Source organism: Wyeomyia smithii, chromosome 2 (genome assembly GCF_029784165.1).
Source record: "Wyeomyia smithii strain HCP4-BCI-WySm-NY-G18 chromosome 2, ASM2978416v1, whole genome shotgun sequence".
Lineage (NCBI taxonomy): Eukaryota > Metazoa > Arthropoda > Insecta > Diptera > Culicidae > Wyeomyia > Wyeomyia smithii.
The window spans coordinates 1,973,078-2,000,440 of NC_073695.1; the positions used below are offsets into that span (position 1 = coordinate 1,973,078).

General features: G+C 38.5%; 1 protein-coding gene across 3 annotated transcripts; it reads right to left on the bottom strand.

Annotated features, from left to right (window-relative positions):
• LOC129725854 (phosphatidate phosphatase LPIN3) lies at positions 1-27,363 on the bottom strand. Of its 3 annotated transcripts, XR_008728184.1 has the most exons (7): positions 27,132-27,363; positions 2,623-5,120; positions 2,426-2,564; positions 2,154-2,366; positions 1,987-2,090; positions 1,251-1,678; positions 763-903 (listed from the first exon to the last, which is right to left on the bottom strand). XR_008728184.1 is itself a non-coding variant. In XM_055682181.1 (6 exons), the coding sequence occupies exons 2-6, from the start codon at positions 5,022-5,024 to the stop codon at positions 630-632; spliced, it is 3,132 nt and encodes a 1,043-aa protein (XP_055538156.1). In that variant the 5' UTR covers positions 5,025-5,120; positions 27,132-27,362; the 3' UTR covers positions 1-629. The 3 variants fall into 3 exon arrangements, 2 of the variants coding, with proteins under 2 accessions (XP_055538156.1, XP_055538157.1); XM_055682181.1 differs by lacking the exon at positions 1,251-1,678 and having other exon boundaries at positions 1-903; positions 27,132-27,362; XM_055682182.1 differs by lacking the exons at positions 1,251-1,678; positions 27,132-27,363 and adding an exon at positions 5,919-6,217 and having other exon boundaries at positions 1-903.

A 27,363-nucleotide genomic window follows, 5' to 3' on the forward strand; every position in this document is an offset into this window, starting at 1 on the left:
TTGAAGCACAATTTAGCGTTTATTCAACGTTCGAGTAATTTTAATACGATCATAGTTATGCTAGTCCCTACATGTTCGATAGTACTGTGTAAGCTGTGAATTATATAGTTCTTGCTGGTTAACATGAATCACGAACGAAAAACAGGCGCCAAATAATATTCAAACATTAAGTATGAAATCCGACGTTTTTGAGTCCTTCAAACAATCTGCTTATAAAGTAAACATAAATAGAAATAAATTTTATCACATTTTTTTCTTGCTCTGAAAGGGCTGGTTTTGGACAGCACTTTTTCTCGAGCTTTCAACTAAGTAGATAATTTAGATACATGAAAAACTAATCCTGCATAATATCTAAAACAGCTGTTCACGATTTGGTTATGTATGCTATCTGAATAATTGAAATTAGTCCCTATTATTAACAAATATTGAGTGTCTGCTAGACAAAAAGCTGTTTTACACATATTCATTCGCGATTACCTTACAGTTATTGATCGCGTTGCTTACAGAGAAAGCTCCTGGCGTTTAAATGACATTTACGATTTGGTTCATTCACGTGAAACTATTATTGTAATATTCTAGTTAGGGATACATTAATCATAAAAAACTACGCAGAATACGAGCACAGCGGTCTAATGAATTGAGTTCTCTAGAATCGTCGGTAGGGCCTGCTGTATCAAAGTGCTGGTTGGAGTCACTTTCTCGAACGTAAGCGCACCGGGGGTGCTAGTGGTAAGGGAGACAGTAATCGCTGCCCCTTGAGAGCCGTTGGATAAATCTAGGTTCAGGTCTATATCCGGTACTGGATCCCGCCAGTAGTTGAAGCTGGTATATTCGCTGTCCTCCTCTTCGATGTGTTTGATAGGGGGAAATAGTTGGTCCACAATGTAAGCCATATTCGCGTAACTGTAAAAGAAGTTCCAGAGTTATTTTAAACACTTGTTTTAGTGAGAGTATGAAAGAGAAAATTGTGAACTCGTTATGCTGATTGAGGATGTCAAATTACTACGTGAAAATAACCCAGTAGATGTTGATTCCGTTGAGAAGATTGCCAATCAAAACCGAATGCGACTTTCTAGCAGAATGAGGTTGAAAGATACGTTAGGCCGTAGCATGATTGCGATTTTTTTACGGTTTGAATTTTTGCATATGGACAATTTAAAATACACAAAAATCATGAGAAGTGTTATTTAGCCAATGAAGTTAGCGAGCAATAAAGTTGGTGAGAAACTGAATTATTCATTGTTGCTTACCACGGCTTGTTGATGGGAAGATTAAAACTAACATAAAACTATTCCAAAACCTTTGGTCAAAAATGTCGAAACCAACACAATGTGTGCCATACAAACTGGCACATTCGTTAACAATTGCAGGTACTTTGCTCTTTCAGAAGCGCAGTCTATTTCATTTGGTTCGACAGGGTTTCTAATATTCCATATCACATGGAAACTGCAACTCAGCACGATCACATTCCTGACAACGGCTTGTAAGTTGCCGTGTGCCTTTTCTGTTGCCTTTACTCTGCGTGAAGCTGGAGCGATTGATGTGATTGCATTCCTCAAAGCAACTGTCTTCTTCGCACTCCTCTAACGGACTGCCTATGCTATCAGACGTTGATGGTGATGGCTCACGCACAATGGACGGAAAAATATCATTGACTACCAATGACTGTCCGGCATAACTAGACATGTTCAAATTTTAATCGCGAGTCAAATATCCAATAAACCATAACAAACAAAGAAGAAACGAAGATCAAAATATAGCTACCAAAAATAGAAATCAATCTGTGGGGATGTGATTTGATGTTTTGAAAACAGTGTAAAATGTCCGGACCAATGTCGTGTAGATTTTGGAAAAAGGCATTATCGTGTGTTTGGATGGATGAATCATTCGTGTGAGATTGTGCGATCTATATGTACAAGAATGAACTTTGCGCCTTACAATCACATTGCTATCGTCTACCCAAACAGATGCGATAAGATAACTTACGTTGATTGGAATGTTTGCGTGAGTTCATGCTTCAGCTCTCCCTTGGTATTGATGGTGAAAATTCGTGAAATCGGTATTCCAACCGCTCGATAGGCCCAAACATCCTGCAGAAGAGTGAATAAAAACGATTAAATTTTGTGCAATGCAAACGCAGTGCTCCTACTTACATTGATTCTATTTCCATAACCAGCATAGAAAGGATTTTTATCCGGAAACAGAGCCTGGATGTCACTCAAGCAGGCTATCTTGAACTGTTCTGGCTTCTTTTCAATTACCTCGCGATGGAAGGCCGACATCAGTGAGGTAGGATTTAGCAGCAACGGTCCGTCTGGTAACTTGACATCACCTTGCCTTATCGATTGCAGATAATCACGTGTTGACTGCAATTAACAGATTTTTTTTGTTAAAATTATCTTCAAAAATCGAGGCTAAAACCCACCTTCGCCTGTCCAATTGCCCTTGCGGAGAGGTACAACATTTTGTACCCATTCTCTTCGATTTTCGAAAACAGCTGCGCCACCCCTATTTGTTCCCAATTTTTTCCCACCATCGGCAAGATATGCCCCAACACATCGGATCTGAAACGTAAAAGAGCAAATAAGCCAAAAAATCTCCATCGCTAGCATGAGAACGCACTTTGTAATCGTCCCATCGATGTCGGAGATAACAACCTTATCGTTGTATCGCCACTTGAACACGTAGCACTTACAGCGGGAGGTCCCCTGGTAAGCGGTGGTGACACTGAAAACAATCTCATTCAATCCGTCGTTCAGATTCAGGCTATCGATTTGATCCGACGAAAGGCGAAGGGTTTTGCGATACTTTTCCACCACTCCTCCTGTGGGTTCACTGTGAGTACTTTCGAGTCGCACATTGCTTCGCTCGATCGACAGCTCCAAGTCCTCTGAGCTTAGCGAACCGTTATAGCTCTCTTTCGCCTTGCTAACACTTTCCGTCGACGGGAGCAGAACATCGTCCGGCGAGTTGGAACGAGACGTCTGAGTAGCCACTGCCGATGTTCTCGATTCTTCCAGCGAGCGTTGCTCGGACTCACTGTCCAACTTCATGGTGGCTTTGTCATTAGACCGACGCCAGTACCACCAACGGCCACCACGGGCGACGGCTTCAGTGGCAATAGGTTGAGCATTCGGTTTATTTGATTGGGATTCTAACCGGCTCGAAACCTCCGCAATTCCCTTTCCTTGCTGAAACTTGGACACATCACCGAAATCATTCGGAAGTGTCTTCTGAAATGCCAACATCGTCATCACCTGTGGACAAGCAGCTGCCCAGTTGAAGTACTTATCGTTGATACGAACAACCAACTCGGGCGACGAAAATATAATCGGATTGGCGCAAACGTCCGAATATTGTAATCGATGCTTCTCAAATTCCTCGTGCGAAGGTGTACCATTCTCGAGTCCGCCACACAACGACATGGCAATGAAATCTAGCGATAGCTTTTCGACCTTATCGTCAAAATCAGAATCCAAACTTTTGACCCCCTCCAGCGATGTCGGACTATGCGGCAGTGAGGTACCGTTTCCACTTTCTCTGTCCTCCTCGTTTTGCGTCTGCTGTGCTTTGGAAGCCGACGGGGGAAAATAGAGAGCTGCTATCTCCGGATCAAGCGATTCGTCCAAATCGGACAGGTACAATCCATCCATCGGAACGTTTTTACGCAGTTTTTTATTATACTTCATAAAGCTCATCAAACCACTGAGCATCGAATTGCGCTGAGCTTGCTTGCTCTGATTTTCGGCGTCTTCCGAATCCTCAAGTTTCGTCGGAAGTTCACCCCACTTCCAGGAGGCTGCCATATTATCGCCCTTGCTTTGATCACGCTGAGAAATTTCAAACTCCGTGTCACTCTGAACCGGCGTAGACGGACGGAGTGGGCTGGTACCGGTCGCAATTTCTGTATCGCTGAAGAAATGGATGTCCAGCTCGTGAACACGATTCAACGAAGGTTGCTCTATGGCAAGTTTGATGTCGTTATCATTCTCAACTGCCGGCTCTACGCCACCTTCCTTAGATTGAGTATCGCTGGCTGACGCATCCTGATCATTTTCTTTCGGAGATCCACTGACGGAGGATGCCGTTTGTTGCGAAGCAGTTATACTGTCCGTTTCTGCTCCGTCGTTCGGATCCGAGTGATTGGAACCAGCCGAGCTGCTGGTTGAGTTTTTACGCTGGGTGTTTTTCTTTTTCATAATCGACTTCTTTCGGCGTTTTTTCTTGGATTTTGTATCCCCATTTAGTTTATCATCCACGGTCGAGATCTGCTGCTCTTCGTTAGGAATTAATTCCGTGCTAAACGGTTGGGACTCTGTGGAAGGTGGTACTACATCGATCGGTTTGAAATGCATCTGTTGCCCGTCGCTTGTCGGAAGAGGAGTACTATTAGACCAGTCGTTGCCAGTAGGCACATCGATTCCATCCATTTGAAAAATCTGCTCTTGCTCTACTTCGGCCCATTCCTGGCGAAGTTTTTGAGTTGTGTATTCTTTTTTCGATAGGGTCAAATCCGGCCGGCCGGTTGTGTTATCGGTGTGTCTCCGATGGCTGAATTCGGAAGTTTGATTTTCGAATTTGGACTTCTCTGTTTCAGCAATTTCTTTCGAGACATCGATTGAGTTTCTTCTCGGTCTAGGAATGACAACATCCTCCTTACCAACGATGTTGGTAATGGAACTTTCGAAGTTTGCCTCAAAGGAACTGGTCGGTATGGGTGATGTCGCCATGTGTGCGGGGACTTCTTCATCCTCTTCGCGACATTCTTCCACGAAGAATGCTTCCCCCGATTCGCCCAATTTCATATGGATATCTACTGGCTCGCCGTTGACCTCGATGTCAACGATTTTCTCACGGCTTCGCAAAACTCCCAGCTTGCCGAAGCGTACGTGGAACGGTGAACACATATACGAGCCATCCGGTTGCTCTACGATTATCACGTCGATTGCCCCCGTTAGGGTAGCTCCGTTGATCTCACTGTAGAATTCCTTAAAATTGCTGAACACTTTTACTATGCTATTCATTCTGATTATTTTTCTGCGCGTTTCACGCTCCAACTGGTTGGTCGGTCGGGACTTAACTCGCGAGTTGGCGACTTACTGGCGACTTTAACCGCAAATCTGAAACGAAATGAGCTTTGATTAGATATAATGAGGTGCGATAAGTTGCAAACAGCGCAATAATTACGAATGACAAAATATATGGACAAAGTCGCGATAAGACGTAGGTACCTACATAAAACGTTATTGATTTGTTTTTTTTTTTTTCTTTTTCTTAATCGCATATGTTATAAGCCTGTGTTAATGTTGGTGTACTGAGCAATAAGCCAGTGTTAGTAGTTGTACTTGATGCCTCGCGGAGAACGGTTTTTCTTCTTCGCAAATTTGCCACCAGCAGCAGCTAATCCACCAAAGAAAACCGTGCAGAAGGCAGAATATTTTTAATCTATAAGTAGAAAATCACATGTCGGGCGGCCACTCGGTCAAACGACAGCAACGTGATTCCTGCATTTACTTAATGATTATGAACATGGGGGAAAAATTGGCATTGAAGATACTTTTCGGAAACTAAGTATCTTGGCAGGTGCTTTATTTTGGTAAATAGTTTGTATGACGCTGCATCAGCACTACATGCATTTAGTGGATGTAAACAAGGGAGGCGTTCACAATATTATTAACTAAGCAAAGCAGTCTTGGATCGTGAAACCAGTTCCCAACACGTATGAACACATAAATCACACACATGCACGGAAACGTGATCTTCCAACGCAACTTTTTCTGTTTCGAAAACAAATATAACGGAAGTTGTAAACAAGTTGCGACATCTTGGCACAGTTTATTAGAATGGTTTTGGGTGCTCTTCTATAATTAGCCATTTGTACATAATATTTTGTTTTAGTACAATGCACCTGAACTTACCCAGCTGACTGTAGAAAGGTCACAGCAAAAATCTGAACTCAATTCAACTTCTTTAGTTGCGGGTTATTCTTCTTGCAATCGGTATACAGCAGAGTGGTTAAAAGTTCATAGCACTGTGGTCACACTGACTGAAGACTGGATATGATGTTTATTACTCTTATTAAGCAGGTATTACACGAAGCAAATATTTGCTATTTTTGGTACGGATTTTGTTTTGTGCAAATAAAAATCGTACCAAAAATAGCAAATATTCGCTTCGTCTAATACCTGCTTGAGGCTTGCTTACTGCGAGAGCTTACCCGGCAGACTGAAAGTCGTTCTATGAGGCAAACAATTTTGTCTCAATGAGTGCCGTCATATACTCTGTAGTACTAGATGTGTGCTGCAAGCGCTGCTGCTGTTTGAGTATGGATGGAGAATAGGAAAAATACGTGTTGACAGTGCAGCTTCCTTTTGGTCGGTTTTTGCTTTGGGCAATCCTAGAGCATCTAGTTTAGCTGCTGACAGCCCATAAGTTCACGAATAGTTGAGAGTTGGTTGGAAAATTATTTACTTCAGTCTAGCGCCTTAACATTTTTTGAAAAAAATGTTAGCGCATTCTTTTGAATAATTTTAATTGAAAATGTCTCAATGGTAATATTTTTTCAAATTTTTGGTTTGGAGAAACTTTTCGATGATTTTCTATGGGCTAATAATGTCATTGTGTGTTATTGGTAATTTTTGTTTGAGGCGAAAAAGGTTCATGTTAAAAGGGTATCGATGATCACAAATATTTTTAGAGCCATAAAGATTTGTTTAGTCGGTGTGACATCTCCGGTAAAGTTGTAGATATTAATCTTCTTTCAAAAAAAAAGTAGGAGGGTGGTATCAAAGACACGACCGCATGACGTAGGACTACGGTATTTTTCTATATTTTTATCTAACAGTGCAATTTTATTTGCTGAGAGCGCTTTGAACAGTAATTAATATAAATAAAATATATGAATGAAACCTTATTTATATTGGCATCTCCACTTCGCAGACATTCGAATTAGAAACGCATTTGTTCGTAGCTTGTAATGACAAGACAAACATTTGAATCAGCGAATTCGGTGGATTCTCCCTTTCTAAGTAAACATCAAATACGAACCTATTCGGTATTTGAGACCAGAACGATTCACTGCACCGGCCGCTGTCGAAAAATGAACATCAAGAAAAATAGGCTTATTTGCAAGGCATTCCCTGCTATCAGCAACGTTTTGTAAAAGAGACAATTCAACTAGCCAAGTAGCCACTTCAATTACAACACTTTGAGGCACCAAAAGGTGGAGTTGTCGTTGATTTTTGTTCTCTGATTATTCCGGCCAGAATTCCAGCCATTTTAACAGTTTTGCAGTAGCCATGTTCTACTAACAGCCACCAGCATTACGGGTGAAACCGGCGCGAGATGGCTGGTACTATTTTGTCTTTCCTCCTTTCAACGGCTAGCACCTAGCGTCCATACGTCACTGGTACGGTTTTAGAATGGAAATGATGGGGTGAAATGTTCGAATGTACCTTTTATATCAAGGTTTCGTCAGTTAGTTGGAAAGAGGGAGAAGTCAAGAAGGGAAGAGAATGGCAAGGAAAGTAAAAAAGCATCGGAAACAAAAAGTGACAACAACAACAAATAATTTACAAAGTCAGATCGGATGTATCCGTTAGTGCCGGCTGTGCTTGGGAAGAGAGGTAGTGATTGGCTGCTCGGTATGATTTAGACAATCGATATTATTTACCATTTTTTCAATAGTGTATCTCAAACAATAGGTTGTTTTTGTTACATAAATTTAATCGTAAAAGAATTTCTGATCGATTGATGCCAGAACCTCGATAACCTGATTAAAAATGACTGAAATATAAGCGCTCAAAACCTGACCACTTTTTCCTGGTTTTCCCTGGTTGACTTACTAGATTTTCAAATCCAGGTACATAACTTCCAGATAGACGTAGTCCTCGTCAAAAAAAAATTCAGCGGGAAACAGAGCCGGAGTTGGAGTTGTTGAACAAGTGATTAAATTTTGCAATTCCTTCGTCACACCCCCCTATTGCCGATACTGTGAACAATATTGAGAGTGCCATCCAATACAACAGTTTCATTTCCAAATCAGCAATTCGTCATGATGTTGAACGTTGTATCTCGAAAGCAATACACATACGGGATAAGGATGAACAGCTGAGCTTCGATGCCTGGTGTGCGATACGCCAGCTAAAGGCCCGTGATGTGATGTATTCTCGTGCGGACAAAGGAAATGCAGTATTGATCATGTATAAACAAGATTACGATGCTCGAGGCTTTGATATGATCAACACTGGCCCGTACGAAGAACACAAATTTAAAAATGGGAAACCCAGAGACCCGCTCAATGCAATGACGGAAGAAGCGAGTGCCGTTCGGCAGAAAGTTGCGCACCTGTTTGGAGAGGATAAACTGGAACGTAAGTTTCACGTTCCCAATCCAAAAGTTGCAGCGCTGTACTGCCTCCCAAAAATACACCAAGTCCCATTAGCAATGCGTCCTATTTCGTCAAATATCGGTACACCGACGGAAAAGATGGCTGCCTGGGTGGTGAATGAGATGAAAAAAAAAACCCATAACCCATAAACATGATTGTGAAAAATTCTGTAGAGTTAGTGGATAGACTGCGGGATATAGAGCCGAAAAGAGGAGAAATCTTGGTGTCATTTGATGTAACTGCTCTATTCCCCAGCGAACCAGCGAATAACGCAGACTGTCTGCAAATATCTTAAATACCAATATAGTTCACTTACGTGAAATTATGAAGACAAATTGAAAATGACAGAAGCGTTAGTCACCTTTTCGACCGCTAGGTGCGCCACTTCTGATTTTGTTCTACACGACATGCGAAAAAGAGTAACTTTTAACAATAATATTATCCTAATGGGTACACTGAAAAAAATGCACATTTTATTCTGGAGTGGACTCGGCCGAATATTTTATAATAATAAAGTTCGCCTATGTATGAGGCAATCCATGGGTGGTGTTCCATGGTTTGTACGTTTGTCGACCTCCGACAATATTTTGAGTTGTAAAATGGCGACTTCCGGTGTCTGGAAAACTGCCGAAAATGACCAAATACCACCTAATATGAGTGTTTTTTAACTAGAATGACGCTCAGAGGCCAGAAATTGTCTCCAAATGCCAGTTGGAAATCCAAGATGGTGACTTCCGGTTTCTGAAAAACAGCGGCAAATGACCAAATATGGGTATTTCCGCGATTGTTATGATGCACTGAAGCCACAAATCGACCTCAGACAACATTTTGAATTGTGAGATGGCGACTTCCAGTGATTGGAAAAGAGACGAAAATGACCAAATACCACCTAATATGGATGTTTCTTTAACCAGAATGACGCTCAGAGGCCAGAAATTGTCTCTGAATACCATTTTGAAATCCAAGATGGCGACTTCCGGTTTCTAAGAAACAGTGAGATATGACCAAATACCACCCAATATGGGTATTTCTGAAATCGTGATGATGCACTGAAACCACAAATCGACCTCAGACAACATTTTGAATTGTAAAATGGCAACTTTTGGTGACTAGAAAACTGCCGAAAATGACCCAAAAACAACCAAATATGGGTGTTTCTTTGCCCAGAATGATGCTCAGAGGCCAGAAATTGTCTCCAAACGCCATTTTGAAATCCAATATGGCGACTTCTGGTTCCTAAACAACAGTGGCAGAAGACCAAATAACACTCCTTATGGGTATTTCCGGGATTGTTATGATGCACTGAAGCTACAAATCGACCTCAGACAACATTATGAATTGTAAGATGACGACCTCCGGTGAATGGGAAACTGCCGAAAATGACCAAATACCACCAAATATGGGTATTTCTTCAACCGGCCGATTTCCATCCAATGTGAGATGCTTCGATACCAGAATGATACGCAGGAGCTAGAATCGACCACAGACACCATTTTGAATTCTAAGATGGTGACTCCCGGTTTCTGGAAAACAGCCGAAAATGACTAAATAACACCTATTATTGGTGTTTCTTAAACCAGAATGACGCTCAGGGGCTAGAAATTGTCTCCAAATGCCATTTAAAATCCAGGGTGGTGACTTCCGGTTTCTGGAAAATAGCCTAAAGTGACCAAATACCACCCAATATGAGTGTTTCTTTAACCAGAATGATGCATGGAGCTAAAATGAATTTGGAATGTTGAAAATTATTAAATTAAACACAAAAATAGGCGGGATGAAGTTTGCCGGGTCAGCTAGTAAATACATAAATATGCTGGTTAAAGCGAAGCTGCAAGTGATTAATACGAAGATTAGAACTCGAAAGCAAAAAATTCGGATGGATAAAAAAACACAAAAAAAAACTTTCAAAACGAAGAAAACTAAACATTAAATAATAGTTTTTGCATAACAGTTGTTATCACTAATTATGTTTGTTTTGTTGAACATCTTTTATATATAATATAATGAAGCTTTTAAACCAATTACAACATTATATGTATCCATACTTAAATTGTTAAATTGAACGAACATTCAAGTGTTATCTAAGCTAAAAGTTGCACAACAACCATATACGACTATTGACAACCATTGTGCGGTTTCTCCTTTTATCTTCTTTACGAGTAATTGAAACCTTCATTAAATTGTACACTTCGTGGCCTGATCATTGAGCTTGAGCTTGACGGCCGCACATTTCGTAGTTGCTTCCCGTGATGGATCTGAGCTAGTGAAGTTACACAGGGAACCACGTATATAGCAACTTGGGATTAGTTTACCATTTACACTTGATGGCCTGATTATTTGAATATTTCTTATTAGTGCCTCGATAAGCTACATCACATTATATTATCAATACTTAACTTCCGGAATGGCGTTAGTTTTACATACCAACATTATACGCACGAAATCTGCAACATATTTTTTTCTGTGAAAGTATGAAATTGAGTCAAATAAATCTAAAATTGAGTAAATTCAGTTTCGTGTGTGAAAATGTCGGTCACACGCTCATAGAAATTCAACAACAATGCACAGTGGTACAGTAAGGCAATGAAGGCGGACATGAGTTTTTCGATGCGATTTTGTGGTTTTAGAGTAAAATTTTTTCTAAGAACTTGTTTTTTATATTTAGTCTATTTTTTATGTGCAAATGAAAATTAGAGTGGTCCTGAAATCGACTAAATAAAAATACTAACTTTTTTATTTGCAGAAATAAATGTATACATTCATCGGCACAGTTGTAGATCAACTAATTTTAAGCAAATTTCGGTATTTCTTCGCAATATTTATACAATATTTGTTCATTCATATGATACAAAAAAAATTATTTATATTTGCCCTAAACGGAAACATCAATATATCAAAAGTGCCTATTTTCAAAATAGAAATAGTGAAGAGTCCATCTGTACAATATATCGACAATGTTTTTTCGTCAAAATTGGCGTACTTTTGATTAAAGTTACCGAAGAAAACTTTGTTTTTGAATTTGAATTGAAAAATAGAGCGAAAAGGCTTAGAATTAGTTGGTTTACAATTATTTATGCAAATAAAACCAAGTTAGTTTGTTTTTATTTCGTTGATTTTAGGACCACCCTAATTTTCATTCGCACATGAATAGAGGACTATGTATAAGAAACAACTTTTTACAAAAACTATGGCTTTAAACCGCAAACCAAAATCGCAACAAAAAGCCTATGTCCGCCTAAATTGCCTTACTGTACCACTGTGCAATGAGTTTAGTTACCTTTTTCACCACAAGAGGGGGTGTTCCCTGTCTGTCTTCACGGAAATATATGGGAAATTAGAGAGTGAACTATATTGTTATTTTAAGATATTTGCTGTCTGAGTCTGCGCAGACATCTAGAACAGAAACGTGTACCCCCAATCACATCGAAGCATATCTCTTGATCATGAAAACCTGTATGAACCAGAACTATTTTTCATTTAGGGGTAGGTTCTTCAGGCAGACATTTGGGCTCAGTATGGGCAATAAATTGTCACCACTTTTGGCAGAAGCTTTTATGAGCGACTTTGAAAATGGATTGCTCAAAGAAAAATATTTCCCGCGAGTTTGGAGGCACTATGTCGACGACATCTTTTTAGTGGTAAAAGAACGATTTCTTTCACAAACGCTAGACTTATTAAACTCTCGCCATAGTACAACTAAATTTACGGTAGAAAAAGAACCCGACGGAAAGCTACCATTCCTGGATCTTATAATTAACAGAGAAAAAAAAATAATAGACTAAAATACGAAATATACAGAAAACCGACATCCACAGACAGATACATTACCTCAGATTCCAACCATCAAGGTGCTTAAAAACAAGTATCCTTCCATTCGATGGCACACCGTCTCTTCAGCATTCCAATGGAGAGCGAAAACTTTGTAGCCGAAAAGAATAGAATACATGAAGCTGCCGAACTGAATGGATACGATAAAACCTTCGTTGACAAAATCCTCCGGATCCACGAAAGGAGAAAACACAGATAGAACTGCACAACACTGCAGCCAGAGAAAGAAGAAAAGCGTTGGATCAGCCTCCCGTTTTATCCAAAGTTGACAAATTCTATCCAATCCGTACTTCAAAAACATGGTTTCCACGCTGCATATAAAAGTAATAACAATTTAAAAGATCTGCTGGTTAATCTTAAAGACAAAGTGCCCCCGGAGGAAAAATCAGGCACATACAAAATCCCCTGCGAAAACTGCTGTTTACATTGGCCAAACACGGCGAAAGCTTAAAGCTAGACTGCGAGAACATAAAACTGCAGTAGAAAACGATCGTGTCAATGATTCTAGTGCACACACTACATCCCAAAAACATTCTGTTGATTGGGAAAAGGCTAAACTGATAAAAAACGTTTAAAAAAACGCATACTTAAATGCATGGGAATCCATGTACATCACTACCACTGACCACCCACTAATGAATGAGGACGACCCCCTAATATCGTCCCCTCTCTTCCATCTAACGAAGCTGTAAATACAGTACAACTCTCTGCGTATCTAGATTGGAAACTACTACTACAAGTAACTAGTCGGACATCGTCCAGCTGATGGGCAAGATCGTAGCCCGAAACCGGTCGACGAAAAAGGTAAATAGACTTCTTTTCATGTTTTGTAAGAACAATAAATGTTATGTCCTGTCTCGCGTCGCGGTATGTGATTGTTTTTACGTTGACACAAGAAAATTAATAGTCACCGGGAAAAATTAAAAAAAAAAAGATTATCTTGAAAAGGTTCGAAAAGACGTCTTTTTACGTAGTTTGTTCAATTGTTTTCTATTTTTTCAGCAAAGAAGCGAAAAGGTTTTCAAAAAAAAAACTTTCTTGGTTTTCCCTGATATTTCCAGATATACAACATAAATTTCCCTGATACCCTGATCTTCATACTAGGGTACATTCTGTAAAAATGAAAACTAAACCAGCCAAATATCGGTTAGGGAACATCCATAAATGACGTAGCTTTTTGAAGTAGAATACTTCTCTCAGGAATTTCGGCTACATAGGGATGTGAAATGAAAATCTAAAACCAAAAAAAGTTGAAAATATGTCCAATTTCAAATGCTAATAAATTGTAAATTGATAATTGTAATTTTATTATTTACACTATTGTACTATTGAAAATAGTCAAGCCTTGTCAAAACGAAAAATTCGACCTCTGATTGGTCGTTATATGCCTGCTTCCCAAGCACGGTCGACAGAATCATATACCTTGCAGTTGAAAACATGCTATTTGGCCTATATAAGAACCTGTTTCAGCCGAAGCCGCTCATAATAGTTCTAGACAGCGACAACAGCAGTCGTCCTCCCGCAGCAGCAGCACTAGCCCTCTGGTTGGTCATCACTAGGGACGTTGCGATACCATTGAACATCGATACTTAGGATCGATACCTGTATCGAGAGCCAGTACTGATATTCCGATAGTATCGAGGCTAACGTATCGATACCTAAAAGTATCGTTGCGCGATACCAGTTCATTCAAAATATAACTCATAATTCTTTTTCATTATTTATTCCACAAGATAAAACGTTTAATTCAACTAAACCATTTATATAGGCCATTTTACGAGACGTTTCTGAACTCAATCTATGAATGAAATTTTGACAGAAAGCTCGGAACCGCTGACATAACGCACGTAAAAGCAACATCATCAACAGCAGAATACGTAACACCTGTCAGTTCGTAAAATGGTCTATAAATTTACTGAATCTAGAAACACCAGCTTCTGCAGAAACTTAGTCGGAAGTCAATTACGCCTTTCCTTATTAATTGATCCTGTTTTCGAAAGAACCGCTTGCATGGCTCTGTAGATTTTACCTTCGGATCTGCATGACCGTAGAAAAGGATCGTTCCCGTAGGTTAATCTACAGAAATTTCTGTTAAATTGGCATTGCCGATGAGATGGCATGCATACATACGATGCATCAAAATGGCACAGGAAACAGCAAGTTTTCTGCTTCGTTCGTTCTTCTTTACAGGGTTGTTTTGAGTCTTTTTGATACTGAGAGGTGTGTATCGATATTAATCAAGTATCGTTGATAAAACATCGATACCAAAAATGCGAGTATCGGAAGTAGAAGGATCGATTCTGTATTAGTATCGGTGGTACCGCAACGTCCCTAGTCATCACGTCTCAGGAGCAGCGCGGTTCTTCTCAGCGTGTGTCGCCAGACTGCCATTATTCCCCCCGTGTTGGGGCAGCATGAAGATTGCCATCAGGAAATCCAATTTTGAACATCAAAATGCCTTTTTCAAGGCAAATAAACAAGTCATTGAAAGTTAATAATTTTTGTCAACGCAAGCAAGCATTCTGTGTTGCATCCTAGCAGTTTAAATTTGTCGCACCCGTCTAATTTACTGAATGTGAAATAGCTTCCACAGTGCATGTTGTCCGTGTATCCTAATTCCCCCAATGTTAGGGCAGCTAAAAAGTTGTAATTAGTAACCGATTTACCGCAAAATGCTTTTTTTCAAGGCAAATAAAAAAATAATTGAAGGTTAATTTTCTGGCATCAACACAAGCAGACATTCTGTGCGGGATGCAATCAAATTCTGTTGTAGTTGTCTAATTTTTACTTTGTTTAGTAAACCCCCCACTATAGGGGCAGCGCAAAGGCTGCGATCAGCATAACCGACATTGAATAATAAACTGCCCTGTTAGAACGCATTCACAAAAGCAGCTAGTTCGACTATGCAGAGCTAATATGAAGTCGTCTCCCAGCTGCCAAGTTGCAACATGATGCAACACGCAACAGCGAGCAAACGAAATCGCTTGATGTTACAAACCGCAATAAGATACGGGTTAAAACCGTTGCGTGTGTGAGAGCACCATCGGTGTTTATTCGCTGGATACAAAAATCAAATGCGAATTGGGGAATAATTTGTCTGAAGAACATTAGGGAATGGAACAACTGAACTGATAGGGCGTGGCCTATTTCGTAGCACCCTTCGGCTATAAAAGAGTGTTTCTGGGAAAACTAGCTACATTCATTAGTCGGAAGGTGAACTGGATGGACCGTCAACAACGTTGACAGCAACAGCAGCAGATATCAGCACTCAGCGGTAACAGAATATATCAGCGGGTTGCGCCTGTGGCTGCCTTCAAATTAAACAAATCACTTGCCATGTGGTTGATCACCACGTCTCAGGCCTATGCCTGAGAACGAACGCCAACGCGAGCGAACGGACGAGATTTTTGCCGGCACTTCCTCTAATGGAAAAGTTGGATTTGTTCAGAAGAATATTACTGTCGGTAATATTACAGAGCTGCGATTGCATTATATCCGATATGGAATTGAACAATTGTTCTTTTGAGGACAAATAAAACACTTAATTTGAAGAGTTAATAGTTTTGGGTACCAGTAGCAGTATGGTAACAGCCTCAGCGGTAGGTACTTCCGTGAGGCGGATGTTATAAGTAAGTAAACGGAAGCGGCATGGTGAAACAGTTCGGGTGTGCTTAGACGCGCGTCATTTTTCGTTGTTGATATTATTCCCCACATGAAACGAAGCGCTTTCGTACGATAGCGGCGGTATTAGCGGTAGATGCATTTGCCAACACTTACTCCAGTAAAGCCGTGTCTAATTTTCAATGTGAAAACACCTTTCTATTGTGTTGGCCGTGCACATTAGGCCTCTGCCAGGCTGAACGCGAAAAGCGGCGTGAACCGTTTCGCCCGGCCGTAGGTTAATGTGCAGCCGTAAGTAGAGCTGTGCAAAAGTATTCTAATTCAACCTCGCGGTCGTGGCTTTGCACACAACCCTCCTGTGATTTTTTTAGGTTTTTTTTAACTGCCCCCTCCCCCATCGTAGCATTTCGTCACAATGTCAAGATCCCCTCTAGATAATTACGTAGCTTTATAGCAACAACCCCCCCCCCCTCCCTCTCATGATGTTTTTCTGACTGTTTTTACTATCAAAAACACATGAATGAACAAAAAAAAAAACAAGAAAATAATAAAAATAACCCTAAACAGATGAAACAGGGATAAACCAGAACAATTAGAAAAAAAAAAACACTTTTTTTCTTAGTTTCATATTTGCTACGTAGCTTGGCTTGACCCTCCCTCTCGTAACATTTCGTCACAAAACTACAAACCCCCTCCTCCCCCCTCAAATGCTACGTCATTTATGAATGTTCCCTTAGATTTCGAACAGAAATAGAAAAAAATCTTAGACAATCTTGTTGCCATTATTTGTTTCCGGGTATATCAAATGTAATTCTGAGTGGACTGTATCTTGATCCAAAATCCATTGTTCTTGTCTCTTGTTGAACACAGGAAGCTCATACTGTTACAGCGAACGCAAACAGCGTGCCCATTACTGTGTTAGAAAACTAGACAAAAATAGGAGTTTGTAACATGAATAATTTTCACTCCTAACATTCTTCCTCCTTGAGCAAGAAACAACATATAGTGTTATGCAAGACACGCGAAAAAAGTCGGGATTTTGCAATTACATAGTAAAGGTTCAATGGAAATAACCATTAGTTCATTAAAAGGTTCTGTAAAAAAAATAATACTGATATAGTAGATATCACGGTAAAAGTTGTGTCTACTAGGGTGACAGGGTGGAAAATTGCATAACCGAATTTCGAAAACCGACCAGTTTAGCTCGAGAGGCCAACTGATGTCAAAAAGGACTCAAGCATGGGTTTATTCTCAGGCTTCCCACCAGTTACCCTTGCTTTACGCTGAAATCTACAATACCTTTGCGTGACTTCCTCTCAACAAAAAATAAGTCCCTCTTATCAATAAAACTGGCCAGAAGGACGCATGACAAAACTTCTCCAGGGAATTAAAATTGGTGATATTTGGCAAGAGGAACGAGTATCGTTTAGTAGAACAGTAAGCGTGTAAGGAAGATAACATTACACACAAGCACTGATGAACAATAATAATAAGCACCCAGCAAACAAATTGGTTCATATAATTTGCACTCAACTCTGTTAGGTGAATTTTTTTTTTTTTTTTTTTAAGGAGGGATTTGTTAGTAGCTTTAGTATTTATGATAAATATTAGTAAATAATGAGTATGTGTGTCCAATCACAAATGGTGACTTCTCAACACTGTTAGAAATTTGTAATTTTAATTGTTAGGATTTGTTTGCTTTCGCAATTAGGACTTATCATTCGTAGGGATTTAAACCTACTTGTCAGAAAAGGGGAAGTAAACTTACAACTAACTTAATTGCTAACTTATTGGCTATAAAGAGAGCTTATCGTAGCAATTGAGGATTGCAACGATTTTTGTCGAAAATTGTTAATAATTTTATTTGACATAGCTTCTAATGGTTCAACACCAGTAAGTCTATGTAATTCGAGTGTACCAAACCAAGGAGGACGCTTCAAAATCATTTTCAGAATTTTATTCTGAATCCTTTGAAGCGTTTTCTTCCTTGTTGAACAGCAACTTGACCAGATCGGTACAGCATAAAGCATTGCTGGTCTAAAAACTTGTTTGTAAATCAAAAGTTTGTTCTTTAAACAAAGTTTAGAATTCCTGTTAATGAGAGGATATAAACATCTCGTATATTTGATGCACTTGGCTTGTATACTCTCAATGTGCTCTTTGAAAATAAGTTTTTTATCATAAACTAGTCCCAAGTACTTAACCTTGTCGGACCAACTTAAAATAACCCCATTCATCTTGACAACGTGATTATTGTTTGGCTTGAGGGAAGAAGCCCTAGGCTTATGCGGAAAAATTATCATTTGAGTTTTAGAAGCATTGGGAGAGATTTTCCACTTTTGCAAGTAGGAAGAAAAAATATCTAAACTTTTCTGCAATCGACTGCATATGACACGAAGACTTTTTCCTTTTACGGAAATGCTTGTGTCATCGCAGAACAATGACTTTGTGCATCCTGGAGGCAAATCAGGAAGATCTGAAGTGAATATGTTGTACAGGACTGGACCCAAGACTGAACCTTGAGGTACACCTGCTCTGATAGGAAATCTATCAGATTTTGAATTCTGATAGACAACCTGCAGAGTTCGATCAGTAAGATAATTTTTTAAAATTTTGATTAGGAAAATTGGAAAATTAAAAGTTTGCAATTTCGCAATCAAACTTTTATGCCAAACACTGTCGAATGCTTTTTCTATGTCTAAAAGAGCAGCTCCAGTGGAATAACCTTCAGATTTGTTAGCTCGTATCATATTAGTAACTCTGAGCAATTGATGAGTTGTGGAATGCCCATGGCGAAATCCAAACTGTTCATTTGCAAAAATTGAATTTTCGTTGATGTGTGACATCATTCTGTTAAGAATAATTCTCTCAAACAGTTTACTTATTGAAGAAAGCAAACTGATTGGTCGATAACTTGAAACTTCAGCTGGGTTCTTATCCGGTTTTAAAATGGGAGTAATTTTTGCATTTTTCCATAATTTGGGAAAATATGCAATTTTGAAGCAGCAATTGAAAATTTTTACTAAAAATTCCATTGTGCTCTCAGGGAGATGTTTGATTAGTATATTAAAGATTCCATCGTCACCAGGTGCTTTCATATTTTTGAAATTTTTAATAATTGATTTAATCTCATTCAAGTTAGTTTCAATTATTTCTGCAGGTAAAAAATTCTGGGAAGAAATTAAATCAAATTGACGTGTGACTTCATTTTCAATTGGACTCACAAAATTCAAATTTGAGTTATGAACACTCTCAAAATGCTGAGCAAGTCTTTGAGCCTTTTGTTCATTGGATACAAGAAAACGTTCACCATCTGTTAAAACTGGAATAGGCTTTGAAGGCTTCTTAAGAATCTTCGACAGCTTCCAAAATGGTTTTGAATATGGTTTCAATTTTTCAACTTTAGTCTCAAAATTTTGATTTCTCAGAAGGGTAAATCTATGTTTAATCTCTTTCTGTAAATCTTTATAAATAGTTTTAAAAACAGGGTCACGAGAACGTTGATATTGACGTCTGCGGACATTTTTCAAACGAATTAGAAGTTGAAGATTTTCGTCAATTATTGGTGAATCAAATTTCATTTGAGCCTTTGGAACAGAATAATTCCTGGCATCAACAATTGCACATTTTAATGCTTCCAAAGCGGAATCAATATTCACTTCGTTTTGCAAATCAAGCTCATTATTGAAATTTCTCTCAATATGAGTTTTGTATCTTTCCCAATTAGCCTTGTTATAATTAAAAACAGAGCTCATAGGGTTTAAAACTGATTCATGTGATAAAGAAAAAGTTATTGGAAGATGGTCAGAATCAAAGTCAGCATGTGTGATCAAATCACTACATACATGACTTTGATCTGTAAGCACCAAATCAATTGTTGAAGGGTTTCTTACAGAAGAAAAGCATGTAGGACTATTCGGAGACAAAATAGAATAGTATCCTGAAGAACAATCGTTGAATAAAATTTTGCCATTGGAATTACTTTGAGAATTATTCCATGAACGATGTTTAGCGTTAAAATCGCCGATTATGAAAAATTTCGAACGATTTCTGGTGAGTTTTTGTAAATCACCTTTAAAATAATTTTTGAGCTCGCGTGTGCATTGAAATGGTTAATAAGCTGCGGCAATAAATAAATTCCCAAGTTCAGTTTGAACTTCAATTCCCAAAGTTTCAATAACTTTCGTCTCAAGATGGGGAAGAGCACGATGTTTGATTCGGCGATGAATAACAATTGCAACTCCACCGCCGGAACCCTGAATCCTATCATATCTATGAACCACGTAATTGGGATCATATTTTAATTTTATGTTAGGTTTCAAAAATGTTTCAGTAATAATTGCAATATGCACATTATTTACTGTTAAAAAGTTAAAAAGCTCATTCTCATTGGCCTTCAATGAGCGAGCATTCCAATTTAATATTTTAATTGTTTTATTTAAAATCATTGCTAAATTTTAAATTAGAAACAATTTTAATAGTAAAATTTGTGCCTATTTGAATGGCTTCAAACATTGATTTTGCCTGCAACATGGCGTTCATAAGATCGAACATTGCCTGTTGCAAAAAAGAAAGTTTACCTGCCGTAATAGGCCCCAGGCAGTTGACATTAGAAAAAATATTTTCGGCAGCAATATTAGCTGGAGTGATAGGTGTACAATTATTTTCTAGCCTGTTTTGCTTACCCATATTAACGGTCATTTTCGAACTACCAACACTAGGCGGTATAATGTTCGAACTACCTGTAACCTGTGCATAAGTTAAACGGGTATGCAAAGGAGTAGGTAAACTATGCGTCACTGGTACGCTTGGAGAATTTTGTTTTGAAGTTGGTTTTAATTGAGAAATTGAATTTTGTTTACCTTGCCTTGCCTTAACAATTGCTAAACGGACTGGGCATTGATAAAAATTTGACATATGGTTGCCGTTACAATTCGCACAGCGAAAATTTTTACTCTCTTTCACAGGACATGTGTCCTTTTTGTGAGAAGAGTCTCCACAATTAAGACATTTTTGGTCCATGTTACAGAATTTGGAACCATGGCCATAACGTTGGCAAGTACGGCATTGGGTGATATGCTTTTCACCTCCGCCATACTTCCTATAAATTTCCCACTTTACACGCACATTATACAAAGCATGTGCTTTTTCAAAAAATTTTAAGTTGTTAACCTCATTGCGGTTAAAATGAATTAAATAATTAACAAGGGAAATTCCAGTTCTCTGACTGTTTTCGCCTCGTGATTTTTGTTTCATTAGAATTACTTGGGTAGGGGCTATGCCAAGTAAATCTGTTAAAGTAAGTTTGATCTCATCAACGGTTTGATCGTTGGTGAGACCTTTCAAGACAACCTTGAACGGCTTGGCGTTCTTGGTGTCATATGTAAAAAATTTGTACATCTTGTCAGTTAAATACTGAACAAGACGATCACGACCCTTTACTGAGTCGGCTAATAAGCGGCATTCACCTCTACGGCCAATTTGATAGGTAACTTTAACGTCAGAAACAAACGTTGTCCTTTTTGAATATATTAAATTCAGAAGAAATAGTTACCACAATAGGTGGAACTTTCTCCTTTTTTAAAGATTTCATATTTTGTATAGTTTCGTTATTAATAACTTCCATTTCACCAGCTTCTTGCTCAGGCAAAATATCAAAAGGATTGTCACTACAGACACTCGATGTGTCAGAAAGAGATGCCTCTCTTTTCCTCCCCGCAGCGATGCGAGGTTTCTTTTTTCGTCCAGCCATTTCAGGTGAAACGAAAAAAGTTAAAATAAATGTTAAATTCAAAAGTAGGTAGTCTTGAGAAAGACTGATGGGAAATAACTTTCAGGTAATCTTTAAAAGACACACTGACAAAACACAAACTTTGAAGCTATAGGCAGTCAAAGACCAGTCCACAAGCAACCGAAAAAACGTCTGATCTGTAGGACAGTTCAAGACGCACTGATGATGTTAGGTGAATTCTTATCTGGTAAAAAATGACCATATAAGATGCATGAAATGCGCCTATGTGTACAATTCTGGAGGCCATATACGTGCATTGTAAAAACAAAAGTCTTACGATTTTGTATAACTTCGCAGGCTATTTTAAATGGCCTCATTTGAAACTTCAAATTGCATTCTATACGACTTGGAGGAATGACGCGCTTTACAATTTCATATGACACGATTAATTGCTTCATATATAACCTGATATTGCGTCTTATAGGATTTAAATTTTATACGATACAAACAAATTTCATGTTGCATCTTGAGTAATTTTAAACTTGGCATGCACATTTGAGCGACCTAGAATTAACATCCTTATACGACTTCGGGTTTGCTGGGCATGCCAGTTCTCAACAGCGGTATTGCTATTAATAGAAGTGCGGGATACAGCAGACACCCGGGCATATCTCACAATAGATCTACAATTCTGGTCGCAGTGAGGAAGTCCATACAGAAAAAAAACTTTTATAGAATATACTCTGTAACTTTGTATCCAATGAAGATAGGAACCCTCTAGTGCCCAAGTTAGTTTTTAGACGAACTTCGGTAAAATCACTATGAATCTTTTAAACCTTTTTGAGTCTTTATTGAAGCTTTTCAGAGGTTTAACTGAAACACGTCTAAAGGCGCCTCTGGGCACAAGAGGGTTAACGAAACCCGATTGAGCTTAAATATTGCAGAGGGACTTTTTTCGAGAAGGCGAAACTTTTGAATTCTGTCACGTTTTTTAATTTATTGTTCAAATTTTTTCCCTATGTTGACACCCTATTAAGCATAATGATGGGAATGCCAGAAAATTGAAAAAAGTTGGATGATGGCAGTCCCAAGCTTATCATAGTCAAAAAACACATAATTCTGTCGATTTTAGTAGTTTTCAAGAACTACTGTACAAAAATGATTGATGACCGCCCTTGCCATACAATTCAAACCACTGCGAGTTGGGGGTTTCGTCGTTAGCAAATTAAGTATAGGCCTTGAATGCAAAGAAAAAAGGAAGTAGACGAGAATGAAAATGCAGCAAAGCGGAGGCGAGAAGCGGACTAAGAAGCGGAGGAGTTGGAGGTGCCGGGTTACATGTTGGCCACTTAAAGGTCACATTTTTCATCAGTAGCCGATGTTTTAATCAAAAAGTCACTAAATTCACCTTTTTTCGACCATCTGACTACTTTCATCAGCCCTGCTTTTCAAATCTAAAAAAAAAAAAAAAATATCGACTTTGTGGGACTTCTCAAGATGGAAAAGCAAATTGAACCTGAAATATAGAACCGGGTTCCGGTCCTAGTCCAGGTCGAAAATCGGTCCGAAGTTTGGGAATGGAATTTGCCAGTTCTCTTTCGAGAAAGAGTTACAAGTGAGAGAATCAATCATAAATTCTCATATGTACATTAGAAACTGTTTCAACTTCTAAGAACAATACAAAATGAGTTTTACTCTACAATCTTACTAATATAACTAATTATTAGCAGTTATTCGATTAAACAAGGATAAAAAAGTGACACACAATTGTGATTTTACAGTCTTTTAAATGTAAGATTTTTATTTCAGCTAGTATTTCAGAAGAACCCGAGTTCTGTTTCAGCGAAACTCACTACTTTGCCTTCAATAGGGAAAAAAGTTTCAAATACCATAAATAGGAAAAACAGCATTTCTTAATATTTTTTGCAATTTTAGCCTTGTATACTGCTGCGCATAGGAAGCCCGTCCCATTTGTATTTTCCGCAAAATTTGTTTTCGAAAAATTCAAATAAATTTTACTCTATATTGTGGAAAGTTTTAAAAATTTTAAATAAGGCTAAGATCTTAAAAAAATATCGAAAATGCCGTTTTTCCAATTTATGGAATTTAAACATTCTATTCACTTTTTTTTAAATACACTAAAGTCGCATTTTACGCGGGGGATACGCGCCGCATAAAAAAAACCGCGTAAATTTCGGAATCCGCGTAAAAAAAAGCGTAAATTCCGGAATCCGCGTAAAAAAACCAGCGTTCATTTTGCATTCTGAGTGAAGAAAAACCGAAATCCGCGCAAAAAAAAAAAATACCGCGTAAATTCCGGAATTCGCGTAAAAAACCGCGTAAATTCTGGAATCCGCGTAAAAAAAGCCGTGCAAAAAAACCCGCGTAAAAGCGACCTCTGAAATAAAAATCTCAAATTTGAAAATCCAATCCAAATCCATTCAACCCAAAAAAACAGATTTGAAATAGCAATAACTTGCAGCGAAGCTTGTTTTGCCTTACCATTATTGATTAAAACAGTTCAACATATATATAAAAAATTATGGTTGATTTTTAAACTAAAAACGCTTTCTCGAAAAAAAAACTGGCAACTTCCATTCCCATTACTCTTCATTTCAAAGACGATTTGCTCTTCCATCTTGTAAAATTTCCAGGTCCCATAAATGTAAATTTAAATTTTTGGAACCTTGGTTCAAAGACCTTTTGCTCGGCGGAGCACTTTTTCAGGTCAAAATATTTGGCAGGGCACCAGCATCCTTGAATCTATGATAAAAGTGTTGGAAACTTCACACTCTCTTGTCGTTTACGTTGATGTGGTATTAGTATTGTCATCGTAATCTTTAAAATCAGTATCAAATATCTACGCTTTGATCATTTTCGGTTTTATTTTGCAAATATTTGAAGCCAACAAGAGATATCGGAAGATTTTTTTTTTCTGTTTAACAGTCATACTAGCCATGAAAGTTTTTCATAAATATGGTTGGACAGGCTGGTAGGGCATGATATTAAATTGCTGTGTCGATATTCATTTCTTGGACCTTGAAAATCCAAGACTAGGGCACGCAAACTCAGCTTGTACTGAATCCGAGCAGGTCTCCAAAGGTTAAGAGTCTAAAGTCGATAGATCAATGTAGGCAAGGGAAGTCGTAAAATTAAATCCGTATCTTCGAGATAAGGATTAGTTCTGAAGACTGGAATGACTCGGGCTACGGGGCTGTCGGGTCGCGGGTCTGCGCACGCGTGGCTCGCTCGCTCGCAGCGCCCGAGTTCATACGCTTCCCGGGTCTTCATAGTTGACGAAAACGAACAAATGTTTTTGAGGGGAGGATCGCACAAGTCAACAAAACCAGAAAGAAAAGAAAAATGTTGCCCCAAGCTCAAACCGGGAAAAACGAAAGATTATCCCTTTAACGGGCCGAGGCTAAAAAAATGTCATTAAATTTTATTGTTTATTTCTGATCACTGATCATACCTCGTGAAAAAACGACAGTTGTTGGTGGCAATATAGTTATAAAGGGTTACAGCTTGTCAACCACTCCTGCGAATTTCGGTGCTCCAGGTAAATGCAGAAATACGTCGACAGCCGCAGAGTAATAAGTTATAATAAGTTCAAATGATTGTTAGGATTGATGTGTTTACCATGAAACATGTTTTATCAGCAGTGAATATTTTCACTACTATCCCTCACCCGTACTGCGTGACCTCTCACTGTAGTACGCGTATCATAGAATTATCTACGGTTCGTTTCATTCACAACAATCCAATTTGCTCTCTCTCGCACGCTGCGAAAACAACAAACTACTTGTTCCAAGTGAAAAAACGTTATACGTTAAAACACATTATGAATTTATTTGCTGTTTTGCAAATTAGTTTGCTATATTGGGACAACTGCAATTCAACGCGTTTCTTAGCTGGCGTGCAGCTCTTCCTATTATTGGTATATTTCTTTGGCGCGTCAACGACAAGCAAAACGAAGTGTAGTGTAGATGGTCACATTAAGTAATTAACATTACTTAATATAGCCATCTACTATCCTGGAAGACAACGGCATTTCTATACCCACGCGATGTACGTGTTTCTCAGATTGATTGTAACGAATCATCTTTCACTTGAGATGGGTAGCGCCTCACATCAATCGTCACCCGGCCGGCAATGTTCCATATTATTGATGCCGGAAGCTCGAGTATAAAAATAACCAACAATACATGAAATGAATACCAAGAATCGCGATCTCCTGTGGCCGAACAGGCCACGGCCTTGAGCGTTATTTGTGATCTAGGTGTAAAGCTGCTACGCAATATTATGAAGCATGTGATGTGCGAAATCAAATGCAAAATACATGAAAGTTTAATTGTTTTATTTTAGGTGGGGCACCTCAAAAGAGTAATATCTACGAACTACAATCAGATGTAGAATAATGGTGTTTTATATACCAGGGCTTAGGTGTACGAGTGTCCGTTTCTCGTCATCCTGATACTAGCGGCTGATACTGCATTTACAATGCAGAACTGTTGTTGTTTATTTGTTGAAGTAGCATAACAAGGAACTGAGTGTAAACTCGTAGACGCAGACGTCAACGTTATAGTATCGGACGAAGCGTGCAACTTTACAAACAAGTTTCTGGTGTCTAGCGCCGTGCCTTCGCGAAACTAGCCAATCAGGAGGGAAATCAGCGATCGCGCCATCACCGCCACCACCATCGTCAGACCTATCAGGCTATGACGCAGTGCCAGACTCGTATGACTGGTATAAGTATTGCGTTGATAAATACAGTCGAATGTAGACTATTTTAGATTACAAGTATAGGTAAGAATCACATTATCAGTAATAAATCAACATAAAACAAAAAGTTTGTGTTCAAGTCAAACTGAGTTTCTAGTCGAAATTTGACGATTCAAATTACACCTTACTACGAGACCACACTGACAGGTGAAATATTTGCTCATCGATCAAGCAGGTTTTGCTTACTCTTTTCAAATGTGAGACATTAAACTGTAATAAAATGTTTAAAATAGCAAATTCACCTTGTCATCATAATGAGTCAACCCCTGCACATGTGCAGTACAATTTATGTCTGCACAGTACACACCCAAAAGCAATTGAAAAAAAAAGCTTACTAAAAACCTTTCATTTATGCAAGATATAGATATATCCGTGACCTTGTCTGTCTGATACTCAGTTACACTTTAAAACATGGTTTGCAGGTCCTTGAACTTTATCTAATTAAAAAAACACACACCTGTTCAAAAATTTTTTTCATTGAGAATAATCTTACCGCTGTTCAAAAACAGAGTATTGTTTCACGACAAAATAATAGATATTTATATAATTTAATTTTTAATCGAAAGCAAAAAAAATTAAACTTTTTCTTGGAAAAATCGATTGAAAACCGAAAATGTTTTCTCAACCATAAATAAATAAATAATTAAATTTTCTTACTTAATACAACTGCATAAAAATTTTACAAACCAGTAATTGGATAGAAACATGACTAAGGGAAAACAGCTATGGCCTGCAGAATCCAAAAATATTGATTTTTCCTAGCCGATAACTTATACGTACCTTGCACAGTCTGCTTTCTCAGTCTGTTCTGCTGGACAAATCACACATAACTTAAAACGATAACACTTCACTGCAACGCACTGCTGGGTTGCACATTTAGCTATAACAAATGTTAGTGGTTTTCTGTTGCAAAACCGAACGTTCAATAACACTTTTGTTCGTTTTGTTCAAGAGAAATGCACTACCGTACCGTATGACAGCTGATTAACCTTCGGAAGCAAGCCCGACGAGT